Genomic DNA, 21,770 nt, shown 5'->3' with positions numbered 1-21,770 from the left:
ATCAATTTTATTGCTTTTGTTCATAAAACCAACTCTTGTTTTTATTTATTAATTCAGTAGTTATTTTGCTTTCAATTTTATTAATTTGTCCTTTAATTTTTAGAATTTCTAATTTGGTATTTAATTGGGGGTTTTTAATTTGGTCTTTCTATAATTTTTTTTAGTTGCACATTTAGTTCATTGATTTCCTCTTTGTCTATGTAAGCACTTAAAGATTATAATATATCCCCTGACAGTTGCTTTGAGTGAGTCCCATAGGTTTTGGTGTGTTGTTTTATTATTGTCATTATCCAGGATAAAATATTTAATTCTTTCTATAATTTGTTGTTTGATCCACACATTCTTTATAATGAGGTTATTCAGTTTCCAATTAGTTTTGGATCTATATCTCCCTGGCCCAATATTGCATATGATTTTTATTGCATTGTGATCTGAGAAAGATGTATTCACTATTTCTGCCTTTCTGCAACTGATTATTAGGTTAGTCAATTTTTGTGTAATTGTCATGACTGAAGAAAAAAGGTATATTCCTTTCTATTGCCATTCAATTTCCTCCATAAGTCCATCATATGGTTTTCCAACTATTTATTTAACTCCTTCTTTCTTATTAATTTTATGATTTGATTTATCTAAATCTGAAAGCAGGAAGTTAAGGTCTCCCACTAGTAGAGTTTTGCTCTCTAAGTCTTCCTGTAGTTCTTTCAGCTTCTCCTCTAATAATTTGGATGTTATCTCATTGGGTGCATACATCTTCAGTATTGAAATCACTTTATTGACTATGGTACCTTTTAGGAGGATATAGTTTCCTTCCTTATCTATTTTTATCTATTTTTGTAGCTGCTTTGTCTGAGATAAGGATTGCTACCCCTGATTTTTTCACTTCAGCTACTCTATATGTATCTCTCTGCTTCAAGTGAGTTTCTTGTAAGCAGTATGTTGTAGGATTCTGGTTTTTAATCCAGTCTGCTATTCACTTATGTTTTAAGGGAGAGTTCATCCTATTCACATTCAAAGTTATACTTAACTAACTCTTTATTTGATGCTATCTTCCCTCTATTTGTATTTTTTCCCTTTTATCTGTATTTCCCAGTATTTTGTTTCTGAATACCGCTACCTTCAGTGTCTGTCCTCCTATATCACCCCCTCCCCTTTCCTTCTGCTTTTCCTTTTCCCTTTTCCCTTCCCTTCCTTCTGTTAGTTTCCCTTTTTCTCCCCTTCCCTGCCTCTGTCCCCCACCCTCCCCTTTTCCCCCTATTAATACTTGAAAGGTAAGATGTTTTTTAAGTTAATTGAGTGTGTGTGTGTAAGTTAAGTTTAAGCTAAGTCTAATGAGAGGAAGATTCGGGTGTTTCTCATCTCCTCCTTTCTTCCCCTCTATTACAAAAGGTCTTTTGTGCCGCTTAATGTAATGAGATTTTCCACATTCAATCTCCTCTCTCCTCCTGTCTCCTTCCTGTCCCCCTTTTTAAGGAGGAAGTGTTTTTAAATCATTCTATCTAAGTCATAGAAAATCCTGAGTATTCATCACTTCTGGCTAACTATATTCTTTCTAATAGAGTTACATGTCTTGAGAGTTATTAGAGACATTCTCCCAAGTGGGGATATAGCCAGTTTCATCTTAGTGGGTAGCAGTCTCATGGATAAGTCATGAGTGTCCATCCCTTCTGGCTATGTATATTCGCTCTGATAGAGTTACAATTTTCAAGAGTTATGAGAATCTTTTTTCCCATGCTGGGATATAGTCAGTTTCATCTTATTGGATAGCATTTTTTTCTTTAGCCCCCCCCTTTTATCTATTTATATGTCTCTTGAACCTCCTGTTTGATGTCCAAATTTTCTATTTAGCTCTGGGTTTTTTTTCATCAGGAATGGTAGGAAATCTTCCATTTTGTTAAATGTCCATCTTTTCCCCTGAAAGAGAAGGCTCAGCTTTGCCAGATAGTGTATTCTTGGCTGCATTCCAAGCTCCCTTGCTCTTTTGAATATCTCATTCCAAGTACTTTGATCCCTTAATATTGATGCAGCCAGGTCCTGTATAATCCTTACTGTGGTTCCTTGGTATTTAAATTATTTCTTTCTGGCTGCTTGCAGGATTTTCTCTGTTTTCTGATAGTTCAGGAATTTGGCCACAACTTTCCTTGGTGTTTTCTCTTTCTGGAGGGGACCAATATATTCTTTCAATAACTATTTTGCCCTCTGGCTTCATGATATCCGTGATATCCATCACTAATTCCTGTAATATTAAGTCCAGGCTTTTTTTCTCTTCAGTGTTTTCAGGAAGGTCTATAATTCTCAGGTTGACCCTCCTTGATCTATTCTTGAGGTATGTGGTTTTGCTGATGAGGTATTTTATATATTCTTCTATTTTTTCAATTTTTTGGTTTTGTTTAACAGACTCTTGCTATCTCATGAAATCATTAGTTTCCACAGAATTTATTCTTTTTTTTTAAGAGAAGAATTTTCTTCATTTACCTTTTGCATCTCCTTTTCCAATTGGTCAGTTCTATTTTTGAAAGAGTTTTCCATTTCATCAATTGAAGTTTTGAGATAATTTTCTTTTTGCATTTGTCCAATTGCATTTTGCAATGATTTGCTTTCTTGTTGCAAGGTGTTAATTTTCTCTCCCAAATTTTCCAATTGATTTTTTTTGCAAGGCAAATGGGGTTAAGTAGCTTGCCCAAGGCCACACAGCTAGGTAATTATTAAGTGTCTGAGACCGGATTTGAATCCAGGTACTCCTGACTCCAGGGCCGGTGCTTTATCCACTACGCTAATACCTCCATGTCTCATCACAAACTTCAGATCTATGATTTTAGTCTAGTGGAAGGGGCCCTGGGTTTAGAGGAGGGGAATGAATTCTACTCCCACTGCTGCATTAACTAGAAATATGATTTTGAGGCAAGTCATTTGGAGGAAAATGAAAGGATTTGTGTAAGAAATCCACAAATTCCTTTCTGATAGTTTTGTCATTTCCCTGTGAATTTCAGATATGTTCTATTGCCTCCCAACTTTCTCTCTATTATGATATTCCAGAATCCAGAGAAAACTTTGATAGAGAAAATCCTTAATTTATCTAATTATTTTGGTTGCTTGCAGTATTTTCTCCTTATTTGAGAATTCTGGAATTTAGCTATGATAGTCCTTGAAATTTTTAATCTGATGTCTCTTTCTGGAGGTGTTCTTTCTTTCAAGGACTATTTTGTCTTCTTGATCTAGTATATTAGAACAGTTTTCCATGATAATTTCCTAAAAGATATTTTCCAAGCTCTCTTTTAAAAATCTAGACATTTGGATAGACTGGTAATTCATAAATTATCTCTCCTGGAGCTAGTTTCTGGGTAGTTTGTTTTTGCTAAAAGATACTTAGCATTTTCTTAAATTTTTTCAGCCTTTTGATTTTGTTTGATGGAATCTTGGTGTCTCATGGATACATTTATTTTTATTTGTCCAATTCTAATTTTTAGGGTTTTATTTTTTTACTTAGTTTTTGGACTTGTAATCTATTGTAATTTTATTTTTGCATTCCCTTTCCACTTGATAGATTTGACTTTTAGATAAGGTTACATTCCTTTTCCAGTTGATCAATTTTGCCTTTATATGAATTGCACTCCTTTTCCAGGTGGTTGATTTTAGTTTTTGATGAGCTACGTTCTTTTTTCCAGTTGGTTATTTTTATTTTTAAATGAGTTGGTTCTTTGGTCAATTTTTATCATTTCTTTTTTCCATTTTTCTTCATCCTCTCTTTGTGTTTTGTTTTTTGGGGTTTTTTGAAGTTTTATTTATTTTAAGGCAATGGGGATAAGTGTCTTCCCAAGGTCACACAGCTAGGCAATTAATAAGTGTCTGAGGCTGAATTTGAACTCAGGTCCTCCTGACTCCAGGGCCAGTGCTCTATCCTCTGTACCACCGAGCTGCCCCACTTCTTTGGTTTTTAAAATCTTTTTTAAGCTCTTCTTTCAGTTTGGGATTTGAGCCCAGTTCATAAACTCCTATGAGACTTCTCATGTAGGTAATTTGTCACTGCTTCCTTCTTCTAGGATGGGATTGTTAATATCTCTGTCTGCATAGTAGCTATCTTTGGTTAGTGTTCTTTTTGGGTTTTTGCTCATTTGGATAGTTGAGCTCTGCTCCTGGGGTTTAGAGAGTATGGTCCCAAGCTTTTTGTGCTGGGTCTGGGGTCTGATCCCTGACTTGTCACTGGCCAAGATGTTCCCTATGCACAGGTTTGTTTCCTCCTTTATGTCCAGGCTCTGCCTATGCAGCAATTTCTTCCCAACCCAGTCCTTCCTGTCTGTTGCCCCACTGTTTCTAGGGTTCAAACTTAGGGGTTGGGACACTCCCTTCTGGCCTACCATCTAGCTGCTGGGACCTGAACTGCTGTCTAACTGCTGAGGCTGCATTGTGGTCAGAAGCCTCCTACTGGATTTCCTCCCCCCCCCCCCAAGAGAAAGACCTTCACTGAAGATCTTCCACAATGTCTACAGTTGAAAACTTGTTTCAATCTTTTTTTTGATGGGATCTGTAGTTTTAATATCTATTTAGGAAATATTTAACATTGTGTAGGGAAAAGCTCTAGGAGCATGCTAGCATCTTGGATCCACCTCAGAAATACCAATTACCTAATTATTTTAATGAGTTTGTTTAGCTTCAGTTTAAAGCTATAGGAAATGCTATACTGCTTATACTTGTCATATCTTTCCTTCTTTCTGAATATAAAACTTTTGTAAGAGAGGTTCCTTACCTGTCATACTCACAGACATTGCTCATCCTGCTAAACGCCACACATGTATTAATCTTAGTTGTTTTGTTTCTTGTTCATGCCCACTATAACATCTTTGGCAAAGTCTAGGTTCCAGTATGTTGTAGACTCCCCCTTTGTACTAGAAGCAATCCTGAGGAACTTGCTTATTTTTAATGACTTAATTTGTTTTTTAATGACCTTGACCTAATCTCTTCTGGTTTGGCATGAGTGTAGCCTCCTGGTGGCCATCTCCCATTGACCCTCTCCCCCATACCACTCCTTTAGGTGATCAATGAATCTTGTGCTACACTTCTTCAAGGTTGGATCTTGTCACCCTCTTAACTCCCCCTTAATTTCTTCAGATAAAATGTTTGTGAATAATGAAACTATACATCCTTAAAGAGAAAACTGAATCTAACACAGTTATTGTAAGTACCATTAAGGAATTTTCAATTTCCCATCCTTGACCTGAGCCACATGCTGCCTTCCTCCATACATCCATCCCCTTTCCTGTCTCAAGATCTCAGTTCCTGGAAAAGTTTAATCCCTAAACTACTAGGACTTTTCTCACCTGCATTATTTATTCAGATATCCTAGTTAAGCTGTTCTGAATTCAAATGGGGCTTTTTTTCCTTTGAATAAAAAAAATCAGCCTACTAAAGAAAATTTAAAAGGATAGGTTTCTATATCTGTTCTTGAAAAGAAATACTTGTGATATATTAAAAGAGCAAACAAGGTATATCCTTCATATATCCCACAGTCCTTATTTCCATATACTCTCTCTACACACATAGCCACTATTGTTTTTTTCTCAGGACCATTTCTTTCTACCTTAATGTGAGGAATGTAGGGCATTGTAGGTTTTTCACAGGGTGGAGGGAGTCCCTATGAAATCCATTACAAAGGGGGAATGGCCCCAGCCAATCACAAAACTGAGAGAGTTCTCCTAATCTGTTCCAAAAATGACAAACCCAAGATTAGAAGAATCTAGTCCTAGGGGGCAGCTAGGTGGTGTAGTGGATAAAGCACCAGCCCTGGAGTCTGGAGTCCCTGGGTTCAAATCTGGTCTCAGACACTTATAATTACCTAGCTGTGTGGCCTTGGGCAAGCCACTTAACCCTGTTTGCCTTGCAAAAACCTAAAAAAAAAAAAAGAATCTAGTCCTTAACAGGTCAAGAGTGACCTAGAGATCTTGAATTAGGTAATTGAATATTATCCCACACACTCCCTGCGACAATTGCTTTGTACATACATGCTTTGTATGATGTTGTAGCAGCTAATTTGTTGGGTTCAGTTCTGCCCTGCGAGGAATCGCCACTCAGACTCAGGAATGCAGGTTTTGGGAAAAAAATAGAGATTTATTAAAGGAAGTTACAGCATATTAAGAAAGGGATAGAAAAGTTGGAAAGAGTTTTTAAGAAAAGACCACATGGATTGCTGATTAAATTTTGGCCAGGCCAGCTGGCCAGGATTCCATAACTAACCTGGAAGGTCAAAGAGGCTGCCTCCCCCTTCTTTCCCAGAGTCTATGGGAGGGGGGTAGTAACCTGGGCATGACCCAAGTCCCTCATTGGAGGTTTTGCCTTTTGGGGAGGGGTCTCTTTTAGGTGTTCTTCTAGGACCTGTACTCCTTGGCTGCCCCACCAAAAGAGAATACAACCCAAAACAGGTTGAAGGTCAGGCCCTCAGGTGTGGCCTAAATTAGATGATAAAGGAAGATTCCCTTTGCAATGTGAATAATTTACAAAGTTTGTCTCCAACTGATCTCATCACTCCCATGCCCAGTTTTCTCTGCATCAATGTGGAGGGGAATAATATTAAGGATATTTTATAGGATGGGCAGACCTCTTAGACTGTAACTCAAATTCAGAGAGCCTATGAAAATCCAGGTGGGAAGGGAAAGAGTTTCTAAAGACTATATAATACCTGATGTAATTAGCCCACCTTGTGCCTCACTAGGTGAGGTACCTGTATCCTGCAGGATTCATAAATAAAGTGTTCAATTTTCTCTCACTCCAGCAGATTTCTTTCATTTATAGATAATGCATAATTAGTCATATAATGAAATGGTAATGATTTGATGGCAAGGGACAGTGATCTACCTTTTTTGCATATTTACTGATTTTTGTATGAGGTCCATGCAAATGCACACTTTTTAATTATACAAAAAAGGTTTGATTTCCCAAACTATTAAATGAAAAATTAGAAGGGAAATGTTATTTTGACTGAGAGCTGAGATGAAACATAGAAATCTATTCATTATTAACTTCTTAGGTTTGGTTTAAAAGTTATCCTATGAAAGAAAGACAAATGCATAAACTGTTGCATAGAAATTTTAATTCAATTTTTGATTTTTTAAATTGAATTTTAATTTAAATTTTGATAATTGCTTGCTAAATGCAATGCAGGTGATGGGGATACAAAATGAAAAAAATCTTTTCTCTAGGAATTTAGATTTTATTTAGAAAATACATTTAACAGGTATATAAATACAATATAATTCAAGGAGGAGAATTTGAAACCTGGGGGAAAAGGCATCTAATAGGAGGAAGACATTGAATTGAGCCCTGGAGCAAGCTAACTTGGTCAAACAAAGATTATTATTGTGAGATTATTTTGATGATTGCGCAGAAGGTGGATTAGAGAAGGGTATCAATGATTTGGCCAAGCCAATGTTCAATTTTAGATGTCTAAACAAATGAAAGATCACATTTGAAATGTTATTATGGTGCTGTGAAAAGAACTTTGGATTTGAAATTAGTGAGACTTCTGTTTTGATCCTAGCCTTTCCCATTTACTACCTATATAATTCTGAGCAAGTCATAACTAACTTTTCTAGGTCTGTTTTCTTATCTGAAGAATTAAGGGATCAGACTAGAAGATCTCTAAATTCTCAACTAGCTCTAAGTGTATGATTCCATAACTTGATTATTTTATGTTTATTGGATTGTCAATCATCAAAAGTCAGATGAAGAAAAAAATTGCTATTTAGCAAGATTTTAGAAAAAATACATAAATATCTTAATAAATTGCCTACATAGTCTTTTTTTAGAGAGTTACTTAATCTTATAACTTCACTTATAATATTGCAGGTATGAAGACTGACCTTTACTTTCCTCATTAAAAAAAAATTCAAAACATATACCCCAGAGCTCTTCACAGAAATGCTTGAAGAAATTTTGAATACCAAAGAGTTTTACTGACTTGGTAAGCCCATGAAAGGCAAAAGCACAAAGCCCACAGGGTTGTACTTTATTAACAATGCTTTCCTGAGCAGCCTGCTGAAGAGTCTAGTTACTTTGGCCTCTGGGAAGCATAACCTATTTGAAACCCAAATTAGTATTTCAGCCATTCTAGAGAAGATTAAATAATTGTCCATCTTTCAAAAATAATTTTTATTTTTTTAATATCATATTCATTTAACAATTTATTTTTCTTCTGGATTTGATGTATTAAAAAGAACATTTCCATATACCAAATAGAAGAGGAAAAGAGGATAATAGATAATACTGTGAATCTCTTTATGTACAGTTTGCTTTTTTACTTTTAACAACTATATATTTAACTTTTTAAAATGTATTGCTTGTCTGTATTTTCTTGTCTGACCTTGCTCCCATTCACTCTGATGTACCTGGAAAAAGCCTTTTTTCTTCTTTCTTTTTTGATAACACTATCACTAGCTCTCTCTCCCATAATCTAACTCTTCATTTAAAAAATGAAATGGCAACCTTGTAAAACAAATAAGAATATTCAAGCAATACAAATCTGCCCAATTGCCAATATCATATTCATTACCAAATATCTTCTTCCTGTGATACCCCTCCAATTTTATTTTTGTAACAATGATTAGAGAAAAAAATTTAGCAAAATAGTCAACACATCCACCCTTTATGACAGTCTATTCAGTGTTCTATTCCTTTGCTTCTGTGCTTACATTTCCTTAAGATTTCTCCAGAGATAATTTTGATCATTATAAATGCACATTCAATTTAGTTTTAATATCATTTTCTTTATGTTGATGTAATTATCAAAAATAATAGTGACAAATAAAGAGGCTGAGTTGGTGATATGGCATCTCAAACACCAAAGTGCCACAGGTTTTCAGCAAGCTGTTTGAGAAAGTATTAATATGTAACTTTGAGTTCTATGCTTCCTTAGGACAGTCAAAGTTCTGATAGCTTTCATGTGAAAGAAATCACTAAAGCCTATATAACTTGTATAGTGGATACCTTATAACTAATTTATGGAAATCAATCATGAGCTCATGTTCCTTAGAAAAGCAAATTTGTTTCATCTCAAAAACTTTTTTTCTTGAAACCCATTGTTCTTTTAGTCCATATTATTGTGACCATTATATATATATATATATATATATATATATGTGTGTGTGTGTATATATATACACACATATATATATGTATACATGTATATATGTGTATATGTGTGTGTATATATATATATATATATATATATATATATATATATAGTTTTCCTATACTGTGGGTAAGTTGATGGCAGAGTGAATAGATAAGTCAACGTGACCTTGTGAAAGTTACTTAACCCTATTTGCCTCCATTCATCATCTATAAAATGAGCTGGAGAAAGAAATGGCAAAGTATGCTACTATGTTTGTCAAGAAAACATTAAATAGGGTCATGAAGAATTGGTCATGACTGAAACAATTGAGCAACAGCAACAATATACTTATTGTTCCTAACTTCAACGAAAAATGTAGTGTTCCAGTGGATTAATGAACTGACTGATGTGGATATTCCTTCTGGTTATATAGATCTCAACATATCTTCTCAACCTCTATCATTCTTTTTTACATCTTTACTCATCTCCAAGAAAAATAACAATATTTGACTTTTAATGTTTTATCCTTTCAGAGTCTTAATTTCCTTCCTCTTCTGTAAAATGTGGAGCTTTGAACTAGTTGACCCTTAAGATTAAAACTTGAAAATATGATTCACCTTGTGGCGGAATCCTCAAAGAGATTATTTTACTCAATTTGAAAGCACTTAAATCATTCTCTTATCTTGTTCAGTGGTCCTAGTTTAAGAATCTTGCACAAAAGTGTTTTGTTTACAGCAAGAATTTATTTACCTTGGATTACCATAGAAGTAAGCAGGCTCTTTCTCCAGATAATGAACTTAGAGTCCATTCCATTCAATAAAATATGAAGTGACCTGAACCATGAAGTATCCTTAGCTGATTAAGAGCCCACTGGGTCCTTATCAGAGAAAATAGATAACTTGAATGAAAAGATATGAAATCATTGGGAGTCAATTAAATGTTCAAGTGTTGAAAGAAGGGCAGAATTGCTTTAACATTAATGTTATCTCAGATAATGTGCCTGGTTGCAGTGGCTTGACATGTTAATCAAAACCAGATGCTATTAGAATTTTTTTTACTTTCATGGCATAAAATATAGATGTTCCTTTCTTTTCTTAAATTATGCTGAAGTGATTTCTTTTGTAGGAGAGCAGTTATGATCATAAATCAGACCATAAAGTTAGAGCCATTAATCTCTGAGGTCCTATTCTTACTCTATCTCCCTAATGTATCCTATCCTATTCTATCTTTTTATGAGGATGGAGTACATTTATGCTTTCATTGATGTGGAGACTTCTATGGAATTTCCTTTTTGATGCAAATAGCCAATACAGTTTTAGAGACTTACTTGGGGGTTTGAGAGGTTAAATGATTTACTTGCTCAAATTATTCCATGGGATAATGAGTCAGAGGCAGGACCTGAAGGCAGCTCTTTCCCAATTCAAGACTGGCTCTCTATCTCACTTCCCACACTGACTTTCTCTTCATTTATCCTTCAAACCTCTTTTTGATCCTTAAAAAAAGCATCTTTGTGATAAATGCAGATTACTGAAAGAGAGTCCTAAATTTTCTGGAGTTAGATATATTGGGATTTAGAATTAGGCATTGTGTCAATAGAGACAAGAGAATTTTCTTTTCCTATCCTACATTTTGAGATTAAGTTACAAAAAAGGTATACATCTAGTGACATACAATTGGGCAAAACAAAGTGTTTGATCTAGGTGGGTCTTTATATTTTTGTTGTTTGAGAATGTAAGCTTCTTGAGGAAGTATTTCTTTTTCTTCTCCTTCTTCTTCTTATTAACATTGCTATTATTTTTAGCTTCCTTAGGGCTTAGGTACTTAATTTTACTGAACTGAATCAAACTATTTAATTTTATTAAATACCCTAGGGAGAAACTAACAACTACTTTCATCTTAAGTTACAGAGAGAATCACAGAACTACTTGCCTTTGTAAATCTCTAAAATTTCAAATAGCTTCTCTTTATTTTTGCTATACTTCTTTCTCTTCCTTTCCTATTTTTTTATGGATGGAAGGTAGTGGGCTAAGATTAGTTTCTATAGACTATTTCATTCCTTTCAATTAACCATAATATTAAATAAAGAGAACTTTCCATTATCCAAAGATTTTAGATGAATGTAAGTTATTAGAAAATTTCTTTGTCTCCCACACAGCTGCTGAACAACAATGCCTATGGACACACGAACTTGGCAGACAAAATCAGTTATAGTAGTTCCCTTGGAGGAAGGCTTTGTATAACTGTGAGAAGAAGAAATGTTTAGTTTTGAATAGCAACAAATTGTAGCAGCAATAGTCTGAGCTATGAAGTAAAGCATAGCTTTCCCTTGTTTGAAATACAACACCCACTCTGCTATTATGCTCCCCCTCCCAATTCTTACAGGTTGAGTACTCAAAGGGATGACTGATACTTCAATTAACCCAGTGTGTGTTATTCTCCACGTTCTATAGATCCAAAGTCCTCATTGGTGTGCTTCTTAATAGCAGTTAACCTAGACTCAATCATCTTTAAGCAAGAATTTACTAAGAAAATATACGAATAGTTGTTACAAAACACTCCCTTTCAAAACCAGTGACTCCCTCTCTGAAAATATACACAGCACCCATGAGAAGAATGGTCTCACATGTAGTGTATAATAGCAATGAGATGGACATGTAGAGACCATGTGTAGCAATAAAAAGGGGTAATTCATAACTCCTGGTACTACTTGATATACTTCTTTGATTCTATCTCTTCTTGAAGGTCTGCTCTTCTAGATTCTAAGGATCAATTTTTTCCTTAAGTTTGAAACTGGCACTTTTTAAATCTTGAGAGGTCATGCTCCTTGAAGTTACTACTTTCTTTCAGTGACTTTTTGAATTTGTCATCTAAATATCTTTAAACTTCTAGTGTAGACCATTCCTTTGTCATATTCACTGCCATTCTGAAGATACCTCAGTTGCCTCCTTGGATTTTTGGATCTTTCAGAAGTCAAACTTATTTTTCCTCATATACATATGTGTATTTATATATACAATTACATATATATATGCTGAGAGAGAGAGAGAGAGAGAGAGAGAGAGAGAGAGAGAGAGAGAGGTAGGGAGGAGTATATTTGTATGAATTTTCACTAGCTATCTCCTATGACTGGAACATTCTACCTCCTCAACTCTGACTATTGATTGACCTTTCTGGCTTCCTTCCTTTCTTTCCAACTAAAATCTTACTTTCTTTTAAAAATTTTTATTAATATTTTATTTATTTTCCAATTATACACAATGATAGTTTCTACCTATCATTTTATAAGGTTTTTAATTTTATAGTTTTTCCCCACCCTCCCTTCCCTCCCTCCAACCCTGCACAGAAGGCAGTCTGATAATCTTTATATTGTTTCCATGCTATGCATTGATCAAAATTGAATGTGTTGAAAGAGAAATCATATCCTTAAGGAGAAAATAAAATATTAGAGATAGCAAAATTATGTAGTACATAAGAAGTTTTTTTTTAAAAGAAAAAATTGAAGGTAATAGACTTTGGTCTTTGTTTAACTCTAAATTCCACAATTCTTTCTCTGGATACAGATGGTATTCTCCATTGCAAGTACTCTAAAAATTGTGCCTGATTATTGCATTGATGGAATAAGTAAGTCCATTAAGGTTGATCATCACCCTCATGTTGCTGTTAGGGTATATAGTGTTCTGGTTCTTCTTATCTCTCTCAGCATCAATTCATGCAACTCTTTCCAGGCTTCTCTGAAATCCCATCCCTCCTGGTTTCTAACATAACAGTAGTGTTACATAATGTACATATTCCACAATTTGTTCAACCATTCCCCAATTGATGGACATTCACTCAATTTCAAATTCTTTACCACCACAAATAGGGCTGGCTATGAATATTTTTTGTACAAGTGATGTTTTTACCCTTTTCCATGATCTCACTGCCCAGTAGTGGTATTGCTGGATCAAAGGATATGCACATTTTTTATTGTCCTTTGGGTATAAATCTAAATTGCTCTCCTGGAAGGTTGGATGAGTTCACAGTCCCACCAACAATAAAAATCTTACTTCCTATAGGCAATCTTCTTAAAACCTGTTCTTAATTCTAGTGACATTCTATTTTTAATTATTTCCTATTTATTCTGTACATAGCTCATTTTGTATATATCTGTTGGACTCATTTTGTATTCTAAGTGTTAAGCCCAGGGCCTGGCACAGAATTGACACTTATACAATGTTTATTAATTAATTGATATTTTAACTTGTTCACCTAAGATCAGGAAAGAATAAACACAAATAGATGAAGAATCAGTGACTAGGTAGGGGCATAGAGCCAATTCTCTCTCACTGCTAACTCTATTTAGGCATCTCAAAGCAGTCTAAGTGGTGCAGTGGAAACAGCCTTGGAGTCAGAAGGATAGGAGTTCGAATCCAGCCTCAAACACTTAACACTAGCTGTGTGACCCTGGGCAAATCACTTAACCCTGATTGCCTTGCATCCAGGGCCATCTCCAGTTATCATGATACTTGGAGAAGAAAGTGAGGCTGTTGACTTAGCACAGAACCCCCTCACTCAAATCTAGTTCACATTCTTGTCATGGCATTACCTCTCTGATGTCATGGTCTTCTTTGAGAATGAAGGACAAACATCACCTTACTGGCTTACCAAGAAAGGAAACAGACAGGTACGTGTTGTGTACCTCTCATGTTTCTCACCAGGGAGTTTGCTATACCAGTGAAATCACAGGTCTAATTCTTATCTGTAAATGACTCATTAGTCAGTTATAGAAGTCTTCATTTTCCCATTGGTGATTAATCATACATGGTTGTAGTAGACTCACACAAATTCCACAGTGTAGAATAGAACCAGGCAGGGAATATTTAAATATCTGGTTGCCAAATATTTTTTTCCAGTCATACTTATAATTGGTGGAAGAGTGCTGCCTTTAGAGTCAGAGAAAAGATATATTTGAAGCTAAAATGTTATAACTTTGTTTTGGGGTGGTAACAAAAATAAGAATTTCTTTTGACTCTTTTCCCCCCTTTCTATAGGTCAGTTTGGGTCATCGGTGGCCTCTTATTTTCATTTCTTGCGGTGGATGTATGGAGTGAATATGGTTCTCTTTGTACTAACATTTAGCCTTATCATGTTACCTGAGGTGAGATTACGATTATTAATAATTTGGAAATCACATTTAAGTAGATTTTTCATTAGACCATTAAATTACAAACAAAAAATTTTTTAATCCTAAGGAAGAATGGAATGACTGGCAGGTGATATAGAGTTATATCAAATACTTTTTGGACAAGTTTGCCTCAGGGACCTGCTTACTAGTGACCTCAAGGATATATGTTTCTGATTTTTGAAAGGAAGAGTGACTTATTGTGTGCCTTTTTTTCCCTAGAGAAAATCCAACCAAGCAATGAGACATACAGAAGGTGGGGTTGGCAGGAATTCATACTTAAAATATACACAAATCTAGAAGTAGGATGAGAAAGGAGACAGATTGAGGAGGAAGATGGATAGTAGGGTTAACTTCAGGAAAGAGGAAGGGCAGGTTTAGATATAAAATGTAGTATCTACATAAAACCACCAGGACTATGCTGATGATTATCCAAAGATGCATGATTCATTTTAGAGGAGAAGAAAAATGATGGTATATAATAATTCTACTTTGCTAAGCACAAATATTTCTTCAACTTAAATTGGTAAATATTTATTAAATGCTAATGATCTTTAAGAAATTTGCCATATCTCAAAGTGATAGAATATTTCACACTCCATTTCTCATAGCCAGAAATCATTATCTGGTTGTATGAACTAGCTTGGGTAAAAATAATCTTACATTTCAATAATAGCTTTATAGAATTCTTTAATATTTATGATTTCATTTGGTCCTCATCATAACTCTCATAAGTAGGGAAGGTCTTTATTTAACAAATGAGGAAAAATAAAAGATTAGGAAGATAATAGATTTGCCCTCAAGGAGCTTATATTTGGTCAGGTAAGAAAGCTACAGCAATAACCTAGACAGAAGGTGAAGAATGAACCTAGGATGATTGCTGAATGATGAAAAGTCTATACACACATATGTGTGTATATACGCACACATTTGTATGCACATATGTATATACATATATATGCATATATATGCATGCATATATATGTTTAAGTCCCCTAGAATGAAGGTGGGAGGTGGACAAAGACAAACACAGTTTGTCGGACACAAAACTTATTGAGAAAATGAGGAAGAATATCCTGCAGGTTAGTAGATAATGGCCACTAGCATCTATAATAGATGACAAATTTGTACAAGGTGAATCTCAAAGTGAGTGTTAGTAGTACAGGGAGAGTATGGAAATGGCAATGAGAAGCAAGAAATATTCCAGTTTCACTAACATGACAGTTAGTTGAGACATTTTTAAAAAATATAGCCAGTGCTAAAAATGTTGATCAGGGAAGCAGTTTCATCAATAGGGAGTCAGTTTCATTGAATGCCAGAAGGTAGGTGGAAAGAAAGAGAAAATAAAATGTTTAGGTTCAAGGAATTCATTAATTATGGAGCAAGTGTTCCAAAGGGTCATCAGATCTAGAGAGGACTTTGAGGGAATATTTATAATATAATATTTATAAAATACATTACAAACCTTAAACTATTATATAAATGCTAGCTAGTATTTTTTAAATTTCAGGCTTTATCATTATATGACTTTCAACAGGTTACTCATCCTTTCTGGATCTCAATTTCTTCATCTGTAAAACAAAAGAACTAACTCTAGAGTTAATTCCTTTTCTAAATCTATAATGGTCTATGATCCAACTTTTTCCTACTGTAATAGTTCAATATCTCCCAAGAGCAGTGGCTCTTAATATTTATTTTGTGTTCTTCTCCCTGAGGAAGTCTGATATAGCCTCCTTAAAATTGTTTTAAGATGCATAAAATGATAGGATTACAATAGAAACCAGTTATGTTGAATTATAGCTCTTAAAATATTTTTTAAACTAATTTTATGGACTCCTGGCTAAGAACTGCTACCCTAAAATCTGAAATAAATTAAAATAAACTTTGCAGTTATTTTGAGAGCATATCAGACTACAGTATGACCAGAAAGTAGTGTCATATCTCACAACCTTAGAAATTAAGATATTGACTCTCCATTGAAAATATTGGGATCATTTAATTATTCTTTTTAGTTCTTTAAATATTTGTCAAGTAGTTTTCAAAGAAATTAAAGAATCTACTTTGAAAAAATTTATAAAGGTTGTCTATGTTTCTTATGTCATGTCTCTGATCACTAATTATTATTTCAAATTCTATCTATTTAGGCATTATGGGGTTTGCCATATGGAAGTTTACCTAGAAAAACAGTCCCAAGAGCTGAAGAAGCAACTTCTCAGAACTTTGGTGTGCTATATGACTTCAATGTAAGTGTCTTTCCAGAGGAGCATTGCTCTATTGTCCAGAATGAATCCAAACATCTGAGGCTCCAGGGCAGAGGCTGAATACTTTATATTTGTTGAATTCCAAATACTCCTGAATTAATTTGTTAATTAGGAGATTTTCATGAGACAGGGGTGGAGGTTTTCCACCTTGATCATCTAGTGCATTAAAAACTTCAGCTCTTATCTTTGCTGTTAAGTGTACCAATATACCGCTTTTTATCATGTACAAAACATTTCAGAAGCAAAAAATCTCATTCCACTATACTGGAAATGAGTAGCAATCTATTGGAAATCCAATCCAATTTTGAGAATTTTCTTAGTTATAGTGGAGTAATATCAAACCTAGCCAGCTGTGAGTATAATTTTTTGAGTAAAAAAATGTGACTGAAACTTGAGTGACTAGATAGCAGAAACAGAATGAACACATATACTAGAATTTCAAAGAAAAAACTATCCATACTCTATTAGATTGTAAACTCCTTGAGGACATGTCTCAATCATCCCTATCTTCTGTAACACACTGTGAGCACTTGAAGATCATATTTTTAAAGACAATGTGAAAAAAAAGAACCATTCTGATTTAGTTTCCCTAAGGGTTTAAAAATGTACTTTTTTGATAAGGATAATTGAAATTTTTCTGCTTGTCCAGGAGAAACAAAACTTTAAGAACTGAAAAAAGAACCATCCTTCCTTCCTAAATCTATGCACTTCAAAGAGTTCCTCATTTTCCCAATAACAGTATTTCTTGATGACACAATTTTTTTATTATATACATTTATTATTCCATTGACTTATGTCTATTCACTGAGAATATTTGGATTTAAATCTAGTGAGTCAGAATTCACACCTTATGTTCAAAATTACATCTAGCACAATGTTGCTCAAAGTGTTGTAAAAGTGTGAGGTGAGGTTTGGTCATCTCATGGGAATCCCTGGAAGGGTGTTTAAAGAAAATGAATAGTAAAAGGACAGGTCTTAAATAGAATGGGAAATGAAGGAAAGAAAGAGGAAGAAAAGAGAATACTTATTTAGAGAACTGTTCATATGTTTAATTTGAATGCCATGTGTTTTTCCCAATGTAAATCTCTTGAACTCATCATGGCCAGAAATAATATCTTACAGTTCCTCTGTATATGTGTGTAATGTATAATGTAATATACCTTAGTAAGGTCTCAATTTTATTGACTGACTTTTGAAGGGAAGGAGAGAGACATAGATTTGGAACCAGAAGGGAAGTCAGAGGACATCTACTCTAACTTCCTCTTAGAAGTTTTTGGTGATTTGCATGATTGATGTAATGGATAGAGTCTTGGAATTGGAATCAGATGTAACTTAGTTCAAATCTTTCCTCATAAACTTTGTAGCTGTGTGACTTTAAGCAAGTTTTTTAATCTTTCTCAACTTATCATCTGCAAAATGAGAATAATAGCAACAACAGTATTGTTGTTAGGATCAAATGAGATAATGTATGAAGAACTCTGAAAACCATTAAACAAAATGTTATTATAATTATTATCATCATTATCTACATAGTAAATGACTAAATTGAAATTTCAACCTGTCTTTCTCTGTCTTAAAATCTGATGCTTTTACATTTTTTGCCTCTCTAATATTCTGAAAGCTAAATAATGCCCAACCTGAGAAATCATTGACTGTTTAAGAAGGAAGAAAGTAGCTAACTGATTTGAACAGCAATAGAGGGATTCTTTTTTCAGAGAGATTCCTAGTTTCTGAGAGAAAAAAGTAGTCGGTCAGAGGGGTAAGTAGGATAGGGTGATCCTTAATCCCAGGTCAGTAACATTTAGATTATGTTGATGATACTTATTCAGGAGTAATAAAATAAATAGATAAATAAAATGTTCTTAATAGATGGTTAATAAGCCCTTTCTCCTGAAAATTCCTCCCCAATCTGATTTGTCTTATTACACCTACTCTTTTAATTTTGATTTTATTTAATTTTAAAAGCTAATTTGAGAGCATAGTTTATGCTTCTTGCCCTGGTGCTCTTTTGTGATGCTTTCCTGGGCACTGAAATTTCTAGTTATGTCTCTGATCAAGGTATAGAATAAGTACAATTACCTGATGAGGCCTATATTTCCAAGTTCACAAAATGGACCTTTCTTGTAAAAAAAATTGTTTTCCTCTGTCCCCTTTCCATCCCTTTTCACCCTGTCCATCTTTCTGTTTTTCTTTTTCCCCCCATACCATTCTGTATGTCAAATCTTGCCTATGTATATTATTTGGACCCACTTGGACCCTTGGAGCTAAAGAGATTGATACTTGTCTGGGAGAGACTCCTAGTGAAGGGGAAATGCATTCACAAGAATGTAGGATATCAAGAAGTTCATGAAAATGTGACAGAGAAAGGCAAAATATGATTAGGGCCCATTTGACATCAATATTGAAAATAAAAAGCCAAAAAACTTTGTGTAGGAGAACACCATTGGTAAAAAGGCTGTACACTCAAATGTCTTTCTTATAATTTTCCAAACCAAACACACAAAAACATAGCTATACATACAACATACACATGAACACATACTCATATATGCATACCCTTACCTGGGAATTGGGATTTCTTTTTATAGAAAGATTCATCATACAAATGTGAAAATGGTTGACAGAACTTCTATCACATTTCTTCTCTCCATAGTGTTTTAGTAGGAGGTACCAAAAAACAAGGCATTGATTTTTCACATTGCTTAATTGGGTAGGTAGGACGTAGAATTTCCATTTAGCAGGTAGAAAAATAGAAGCTCAGACTACATAGATAAGTTATGCCTGGACAGCTGGAAAGGAGCAGAGCAAGGCAAGGAAATTTGTTCTTAGGTTTTATTTCTGTGTCATACCCACTATTATGTTTTCAGTGCAAATCTTACATGTAGTAGTTGTTTAATAATTGCGTGTTGAATTATCTGAATAGTAAATTCTGAGAATGCTAGCCACACCAAGGAGGGAATTCTTTCTATTTCTCTAATACAGTTGCTGCCATGCACTCAGATATCCCATGGTCTGTTCCTGGATTTCTGAAGCCAGTTCACTCTGGCACAGCTGAGATTATTCTAGGGTCCCTTCTAACTAATAGCCCCTTCCCACAGATCTTCCAACTTGTCTTGAATTAGAAAATTGTTTCACCCAGTCTTTCTTTGGGCTCTGTCACTATAGAATTTGGTTAGAATCATTATTTAAAAGTATTTGGAGTGGTTTTGGGGAGAGCTTGCAGGAGTCCCTACCTTTACTCTGCCCTTGTAGCTCCACCCTGACTCAATAATCAATAATTGATTCTCTGAACTCAAGGGTAAGACTTTTATTTAGCCCAATGGTCACTTTTTGGTGCCTAATTAAATACTCCTTTGCCAGGAAACTCAACAGCAGATGCTCCTCTACAGAACTCTCAGGGTAAATCTGAGACAACTTTTTCCATCATTTGTCAGAATCTATCAACATGATCTCTCCTTTTAAGAACTCTGAATCTGAGCTCTGTAGGAGCAATAATGACCCATCAACACCTGGGAGTTGGCACCTATATATCCTCACAACATAATATAGAAGAAAATAAGAAAGGGCCATAGACCATTGCTTCACTAATTCTTACTTATGATTTGCTCCCAAACTCTCATATCCATGCCTGGGCTCATTTTGACTGTTTGTTACTAGTTGTTTACCCTAACCACACACACACACACACACACACACACACACACAATTTCATACACACATATACATACATGCACACAACCACATATATGTTATTTTCATGACAAAATTATGAAAACATTATGTAACCCATAATCTTTGGCTTTTCATACTACCATGTGGAGGAATTTTGCATGCTGTTTTGTTTTTCATTGCATGTGGGGAAACGATAAGTTTTTTGATTTTATTTTTATTTATGGAATAAAATAAGCATAACCATTACATAGTACAATAAAAAAGATGATTGCATATGAAACAGAAAATCTACTATGCACAATTTCATATTCCTTTCAAATATACAACAAAATTATCATGTAAATTTCTTTTTACTTTTTTTTCTTCCCTTCCTTGGCTTATCCTAGAGATGGGTATCATTAGATAAAAAAGTCTACATATATGTATGCATGTTTGTATGTGTATAATTATGTAATACATTCTATTTATTGGCTCTTTCTTTGGAAGCAGATAGCATTTGTTTTATATGTTCTTTATAGTTAAACCTGGTATTTATAATAGACAAAATAACTTATTCACTCAAAACCATTCTTATAAAACAATAAAAATGTTACTTAAAAGGAAAAATTAAAAACAATATAGCAAAAAGTTTTCTTGGTTCTGTTCATTTTGCTCTTCATTATTTCATTTGGTTGTTTGGGGTTTTTGCAAGATAATGGTATTATGTGACTTGTCCAAGGACACACAGTTAAGCAAGTATTAAGTTTTTTAGGTCAGATTTGAACTCAGATTTTCCTGACTCCAGGACTGGTTCTCCAACCACTGTACCACCTAACTGCCCCTCTCTTCAGTATTTCATGCAAAGCTAAGTCATTCATAGCTGATCAACCTACAATATTCTTGTTTCTTTGTAAAACACCCAAGAGTGCATTGATGTCTCATTTCCCCCTATGTTCTCTCCAACATTTGTTATTTTCCTTTGCTGTCCTATTATTCAATCAAATAAGTATGAGATAGTACTTAATAATTGTTTTAATTTGCATTTTTCCAATCCTTAGAACATTTTTAAAAACATGGCTATAAGATAGCATTGATGACTTCATATGAAACTGTTCATATCTTTTGATCATTTATCAATTGAAGAATGGCTCTTATTTTTATAAATTTAACTCTATCAAAGAAACTTACTTCAAAAAGTTTTTTTCACAATTACAATTCCTCATTATTTTGCCCTCTCTCCTATTCTCCCACCCCCTCATTTATTGTATTCTCTCTCTCCTTTTACTCTGTCCATTTTATTTTCCTTCTGATTATCCCCACCTAATTTGTCATACACATTTTTGTTTAACATGTTTATAGATTAGTCATTTTCTGTATGAGGAATTAGGATTAAGGGAAAAGAAAGAAAACCATAAGATAGGGAAAAATACATGAGAAATTTTTTAAAAAGTGAACCTAGTGTTCACTCAAATTTTATGGGGTTTTTGTTTGTTTTGTTTTTCTTCCTCTGAATGTGGATAGCATTGTCCCTAACAGATCTTGTAGAGTTGTCCTAGCTCTCTGAACTCATGGTTCTTTACTACTACAAAAAAGAGCTTCT

The 21,770-nt window shown here is 34.3% G+C and overlaps 1 protein-coding gene across 1 annotated transcript in view; it reads left to right on the top strand.

Annotated features, from left to right (window-relative positions):
* TMC1 (transmembrane channel like 1) overlaps positions 1-21,770 on the top strand; it is a 146,330-nt gene that overhangs the window by 56,431 nt on the left and 68,129 nt on the right. The window contains exons 5-6 of the mRNA XM_074203763.1: positions 14,128-14,234; positions 16,403-16,501. Coding sequence (XP_074059864.1) covers positions 14,128-14,234; positions 16,403-16,501 — 206 coding nt within the window. The remainder of the gene's footprint in view (positions 1-14,127; positions 14,235-16,402; positions 16,502-21,770) is intronic.

This window comes from Macrotis lagotis, chromosome X (assembly GCF_037893015.1).
Source record: "Macrotis lagotis isolate mMagLag1 chromosome X, bilby.v1.9.chrom.fasta, whole genome shotgun sequence".
Classification (NCBI taxonomy): domain Eukaryota; kingdom Metazoa; phylum Chordata; class Mammalia; order Peramelemorphia; family Peramelidae; genus Macrotis; species Macrotis lagotis.
Note: the sequence above shows the minus strand (reverse complement) of the source record. Positions and strands in the feature narration are given on the sequence as shown.